This window comes from Neophocaena asiaeorientalis, unplaced genomic scaffold, assembly GCF_003031525.2.
Source record: "Neophocaena asiaeorientalis asiaeorientalis breed wild unplaced genomic scaffold, Neophocaena_asiaeorientalis_V1.1 scaffold225, whole genome shotgun sequence".
NCBI lineage: Eukaryota > Metazoa > Chordata > Mammalia > Artiodactyla > Phocoenidae > Neophocaena > Neophocaena asiaeorientalis.
The window spans coordinates 5,558,168-5,565,009 of record NW_020172364.1 but is presented as its reverse complement, the minus strand read 5'-3'; the positions used below and the strand labels follow the sequence as shown (position 1 = coordinate 5,565,009).

Sequence of the window (6,842 nt, the reverse complement as noted above, 5' to 3'; positions counted from 1 at the left end):
AAAAAAAAAAAAAAAAAAAAAAAAAAGGAGAGAGTCTGTGTTAAATCACCACTGTTCATGACACACAGCCCTGACTCCCTGGTCAGTAGCAGTATATGTGGCAAAAAGGGGAAGAAATGAAGGAGTCCTGCGCCCCTTGGCCCCGGGGCTCTCACAGCCCGAGGATGTAAGATCCCCCAGTCAGCAGTTCAACGCAACCCCCCTTGCAACTGTTTCTCGGCATTCTCTCCATAAGTTTGTGTCAGGAAATGGCATATTGTGTGAATATTCATAGCTTTCCCCCCTCCTTTCCTTGTAGAAGTTAGGTTGAATCAGGGTAATGGGCAAAGTTAAAAAACTAGAGGGAAATAAATAAATAAATACTGTTGAAATAATATTTACATTTTTTCTGAGAAAAATATACAGACCCTTTGAATAAAATTCTTTCTAAGATGGTTTCTGTTAAAAAAAAAAAAAAAAACTAGAGGGGATGATGACATGGGAAAGATGAGAGAATTACTGATGGGAAAACAAAACAAAAAACGATGAACACAGGAGGTGAAAGGGAGAGATGGAGAAAAGCCCAGAGGCTGGTTTGCCTGACCTCAAGGGCAGCTCCCACTGGTGTAGGGGAAGCAATGGAGCAGCCTTTGAGGGTGAGATGAGCAGGGAAAGATGTAAACTCAGTTTTTCTGGGTGACAATGATTTTCCACCCTGCCTCAACGTTTCCAGAGAGATTTTTAAATTAAAATGTTTCAAATTTTGAATTCTGAAACATATCTGGCCAAAAAGTTTTCAGATAAGAGATTGTGGACCTAGCACTAATTTCTGAAGGTGTGGCAAAGAGTTTTTTCTCTCATGGTACATAACGTGCTCTGCTCTGGATAATGTTAAAATGTGCTTACGAGATAGAGCTCTTAAACCAAATAATAAAAAGCTACCCCTATCAAAAGATTTTAATTACTTGTGATTTCTGTTTTGGACTATTTTTCTTTGAATGCAACTTCTTGCAGGAACGGAAACTCAAGGGATATAGTTTTTGTGGGTACCATATAGGGGATTAAGGCTGGAATAGAAGGACCACTACTACAGTGGGCTTCAATAGCATGGCTGAGGATGCTGTTCTGGAGCTTAGGTACAAAAACGCTATCTTGCAGAAGGCCAGTTCCAGGATGGCTTTTGTGACTGACTTCACCTAGACGTGCCCATCCTTCTGTATGTGGCACCTCTGCCACAAGAGGGAAGGAGCTAACAGTGGTCATCTGTTGATAAGTTTCTCCATACTTAGATTCTAAAGGAATATCATTCATGGAGGGTCTATTCCACCAACTCTGCTAACTGCTAGCTGTGGGGTCTTGGGCAAGATATTTGACTGCTGTGGGCCTGTTTCCTCATCTGTGAACTGGGGATATTAACATTTGCCTCATAGAGTTGTTCTGAGGAATAGATATGTTAATACACATGAAGTGATTAGAACTGTGGCTAGTAATAAGGGCTCAATAAATGTTAGCTACTATTACCTTTTCCTTGATTATCATTAATACATTATTATGATTACATCTTCAGGTGTATCATCTAGTTTCATTCTAAACAATTGTGCAAAGTGGAAATTACTGTGATCTCCTCTTATAGGTAAGGAAAAGGAAAGCCAAGAAGGTGAGAGCTTTGAAAGATTCCAGGCCAGATCTGACCTCAAAGCCTGTGCTACTCTTTAGGACGCTGCCTACAGTTGAAGCCAGTTCTGTGTCTTCTCATCCTTTTGCACACACCTAATACAATGCTGCTCTTGAGGAAGAGAATCAGGATAGCGCTGAGGGGTGTGAGCCCGGCCCCACCTCAGGACTCTGCCGCTCCACCCCCTCCAGCGCCCCCGCAAGGCTGCAAGCGGTATTGCCACTGCTGCCCTCCGGGAAAGAGGGGTCTTTGGTGCCACACAGAAGAGGTTCATTTTTCCCCAGGGCAGCACCACCAGGCACAGCAGCTACCTGGAGTAATCTGGCAGGTCTGGGTAGCCACGGAGAACTTCATATTCCCCCTCTTTGCCACCGTCGCTGTGCATTCCCCTGTAGCCTAAGAAGAAAAAGAAAAAAGGATTAAAAGATTTAATCTTTCAGATGAAAGCCACCTAGTACTATTACTAAATATGGCTTTCCTTTGTAAAGCCTTGTCAAGGGCTTCCCTGGTGGCACAGTGGTTGAGAGTCCGCCTGCCAGTGCAGGGGACGGGGGTTCGTGCTGCGGTAAAGGAAGATCCCACATTCTGCGGAGCGGCTGGGCCCGTGAGCCATGGCCGCTGAGCCTGCGCGTCCGGAGCCTGTGCTGCGCAACGGGAGAGGCCCGCGTACCGCAAAACAAACAAACAACCTTGTCAAGATTTTTTATGTTTTCTAGCAGAGTTTTGAGACACAAGAATGAATGTTTTGCAGCCTAATCATTATTTTATACAAGCCACTGATATTCGTGAAATATTGGAGGAAAGGCAGTTTAAATGGCGAGGTTTTAGAGTATGAACCTTTGTGTTGTTTTTTTTTTTTTTTTTGCGGTACATGGGCCTCTTACTGTTGTGGCCTCTCCCGTTGCGGAGGAGAGGCTCCGGACGCACAGGCTCAGCGGCCATGGCTCACGGGCCCAGCCACTCCACGGCATGTGGGATCTTCGCGGACCGGGGCACGAACCCGTGAACCCTGCATCGGCAGGCGGACTCTCAACCACTGCGCCACCAGGGAAGCCCTGAATCTTTGTTTTGAGCCCCAGAGATATTTCTATTTCATCAAGATGCACACAGTGCCTGAGAACCAGCTTGCTAAACTGTCCTCTTGATTTACCTTTCAATTTCAGTGTTCAAACTGCATACAGGAAGCCAGGGTTTTGACATTGAAGACGTGGCTCCCTGGACTGGGAGGAGAGTGGCTTGCTTCTCCCTCAATTACAGCCCAGCAAGAAGCTGTGCTGTGCCAGGGCAGGGTAGGCGTTAGGTTAAGACAGCCCTTGGTAAACTTGGCCGAGAAAACTGGAGGCTCAGAAACTGTCAACACACTCACAGCTTGTGCAGAGTCATTGTAGTCACAATCCTGCCAGGTTTTGTCACTTTGAACAGGACAGTTGCCCTCCTTGACTTGGTACTTGAAGGAATAAAACGTGTCAGGATCATCCTGAAAAACAGCAACCAAAGATACACGTACGGTTCATCTAACTGACCCAATGGCAAATCATTTGAGTGGGATCTGGTGCAGTTATATTTGATCTTGATTTGATTCAATGAAGGCAAAAACATTTATTAAAAATATTGAAAGTTTATAAATATTTACTTGGAGGAATGTTCATAATATACTATTTACAAATTATATATATATATTTAAATTTCAAAGTAGATCCATAGTTTTAGCCCATTTTTGTAGAAACCAATTTATATGTAAATATATATAAAATTTTTTTTTAAGTCTGGAAAAGTACGCAGCAAAGCTGTTAAAATGTGTGTCTTTCAGTGGCGGGAGTACGGTTCTCTTTCACTTTCTTCTTTCAACAAACATTCCTGAATTGTCTATTTTTTTGAACAAACATATTATTTTTACAGTTAGAAAACAAACCAGAAACCTTTTTTTCATTAAAAAAAAAAAGTAACAGTTATCTGGATAGTGGGAATAATTATGGGTAATTTTAGTATTTTTATTGGCATTGTTTTGTTTTCTATTTAGTATAGCATGATGTGAAATAACAAATTAAACTTTTAAAGTATAAAGGTGCTGATTTAGATGAACCTTCAGATGCAACGTCCTGGTGTGTCAGAACAGCAAGGGACTTCAGAGGGGATGTTGTCCATCTTCTCAGTTTGCACATGAGAGAAAGGAGGCCCCAGGTAGATGGCGTATGCCTTAGGCAGCCTCCCCACCTTGGAAAGGCAGAGCCAGCTCCGGATGGCAGGTCTCCTGACTCACCAGGCAGTGCTCTCTCCACAGTGTTTGCATTTGGGAGATGATGGAGTCCGACAAGATAGACTCTTTTAGTTCCTTCTAGGTCTCAGATTTTAATAAAATCTAAGTGGTCATGGTACAGGCAGTCCCCACACAGCAAGGTAGAGATAAAGAGTGATTCTATGGACATTTTAGAATAAAAAACCACATTTGCCATGGATGTCTGCCAATAAAGACTACAACCATACTAGAGAACACTAGGACTCACAGGACTACACAGATTTGTGAAACAGAAAGGCCGGACTTTCAGAAGACAAACAAACAAAAACATATCTACTGGGCTTTTTCCTTATCATATCAAATACCTGGGGGTTTTTTTCCACCAAAGTAATCAGTTGCTTAACTATCACAGAAACACAATGTTTTGTAGTGAAATTCACTTAAACAAACTATTGAAAAGATTTGTAATTCTTGAAGTCACATACGCTGTTAGGGTTTGTCTCCATCCTGAGTGCATCGATCATGGATTTTAAAAAAGTGCTAAAAATCAAGTAGAACATGGCTGTTACCTTGATGCATTCAGCCATATGGACTTTATGGTAGGTATTTTGTCCAATGCAGTTGAACCAACTTAGTCTCATTTCTGACTCCTCTTAGACAAACCTGCCCTTTCCCCTAGCTTAATTGAGGTATACTTGACAAATAAAAATTGTATATATTTAAGGGGTACAATCTGATGAACTGAAACACATGTATATTGTGCAATGATTACCACAAGCAAGCTAATTAACACACCCATCACCTCACATACTTATATTTTTGTGGTGAGAATACTTAAGATCTAGGCTTTCAACAAATTTCAAGTGTACAATAAAGTATTATTAGCTATAATCACCACACTCTACATTAGATCCCCCAGGACCTATTCATCGTATAACTGAAAGTTTGCATCCTTTGACCAGCGTCTCCCCATTTCCCCCACCTCCCAGTCCCTGGCAATTGCCATTCTACTTTCTGTGTCTGTGAGTTTGAACTTTTAGACTCCACACATAAGTGAGATCATATCATACTTGTTAGACATACCCCTTTAAGAACCCATTTCCCACCTGAGGTCTGGAGGTCTTCATATTTTTGTCTAGGACTGGTCACCCAGTAAATCCTCCTCCTGCAGCCTGACCGAGTTCCTGGATTCTCTCACTCTGCACAGTCCCTTTAAAATTTCTCCATCTACCTTTGTTTCATTTCACCCTAGGATATGCTGCTGTGATCACCCAGGAGGAGTCATACCTTTCCCTTCACCCCCAGGCCAGAGAATGGTGTTGGTCTTTTCTAAGAGCTGTAAGCTTCCCTTCGATTATCAGTTCTTCGGTGATTGGGGTGCGTGTGTGGCGTGAGACCTGGGCTCCAAGTGACAGCACAAATCCCCAATGACCTCAAGGTTAAACACAGCTCACTCACCGTCTTGATGACCTCAGTTATGCGGTACAATACAAATTGGTTGCCATTTTTGTTTCCACTGTTATATTTCTTCAGAGCAGTGTCCACAGCTTGAAATACATCCTGGTCGTTGCAGTCGATTTCTTGTGAGGACTCCTGGGTTAAACTTGGTAGCAGCCTGGAGCACAGAAAAAGGATGGTGATTAATTTCATGATTAAAGTCTCCCTCTGGGAGTTTCACCAAGAATTGGGAGCCAATTAAGATGCTGATTTTAACTATCTTCAGCCTCTGTCTCCTTGGGGCTCTCCTCTCGCTGCTGCCTCAGTGCTCTGGGGGCCTGGCTAATTCCTGCTGCCATGCACTATTTGCTTATTCCAAAAGGACAAATGGCCCTGCTGGGTAATCCAAGCAGATTTCAGGCTGAAACATTACAACACTGGGGTTGTTGACCTGCTTGTTTGCATTTGGGGAGCATGTGGGAGCACAGAACACATTTCCTGGTGATTGCACAACTTTGTCTAGCAAATCAAAGCAGACTCTAATAAAGGAAGAGAAAAAAACACCAACTACCTCTGTTATTCCCTTGTGACTTTCCCAAAGCCATTTATGAAGGTCACTGCACAGGACAACAATGCAACTGTAGATACAATGTGCAGACACCTTTCAATAAAATTGCTCTGCATGTTAACTTCTCTAGCTGCAGAGAAGCAAGCTGCCAGCAATCATATTGTGTGCCTGGGGAGCCCATGCACAGTGATGTAGTAAGTGCTGGGGGTCCTACACCAGGATATTGGTGCAACTAAAAATAAAATATGGACATCCTTTCTGGTCTGTGTTCAACCCAGCCTCTCTCCACTCACTTGCATTAGTTCTAGAAAGGAAAATGCTCCCCAGGGTGGAGGAGAGAGAGGAGAAGCATAAGAAGAGATGGGTTGGGTGAAGCCCTGCATCCCCAGGCCTTGCTTCTGGCTTGGTGTCTTTCACTACCAAGCCTCCGCCACCTGTCTGAGAAAGATGGACTATTCGGGGAGAGGTGGTCTAAGTCAAGGGCTAGCCCCTAGCAGAAGTTTGCCCTCAAGTCTTGTCCCCTCCCTCACAAAAAAGGTGTTTGACTTCTTTGTTGTTGATAGGGTCTCTAGCTTGGCAATTCGGTCTCCCTGAGAGCCCTTGGAAAAGAGGGGTCAATGTGGGCTGAATGGCAGCCTTGTAGTGGAGTGGCAGGAACATTTCACTTGACAGTAATCCAACCTTGATTCCAATCTAGCTCTGCTCCTTAATTGCTCTGTGTTCCTGAGCAAGCCAGGGTCATATAACCTTTCTGAGCTTCAGTTTCCTCCTCTGTTAAATGTAGAATAGTATCTTCATGGAGTTTTTTTTGTTTTTGTTTTGTTTTTGAGGAGTGAATGAATTAAGATATGTACAGGGCCTGGTAATTAGTTCTTATAAATTATAAACACACTTAGAGTGGGATGGTTAAGAATCCCTGATTTACTGAAGTGGTTTCATGTGCATGG

The 6,842-nt window shown here is 43.2% G+C and overlaps 1 protein-coding gene across 2 annotated transcripts in view; it reads right to left on the bottom strand.

The window, feature by feature from the left end:
• The window catches only part of KNG1 (kininogen 1), a 29,088-nt gene extending 23,318 nt beyond the window's left edge, over positions 1-5,770 (bottom strand). For both annotated transcript variants that reach the window (XM_024768866.1, XM_024768865.1), the window contains exons 1-3: positions 5,349-5,770; positions 3,021-3,131; positions 1,966-2,050 (exon numbers count right to left, since the gene is read on the bottom strand). In XM_024768866.1, the coding sequence (XP_024624634.1) occupies positions 1,966-2,050; positions 3,021-3,131; positions 5,349-5,540 (388 nt within the window). In that variant the 5' untranslated portion in view covers positions 5,541-5,770. The remainder of the gene's footprint in view (positions 1-1,965; positions 2,051-3,020; positions 3,132-5,348) is intronic.
• Between the last annotated feature and the right edge of the window lie 1,072 nt (positions 5,771-6,842).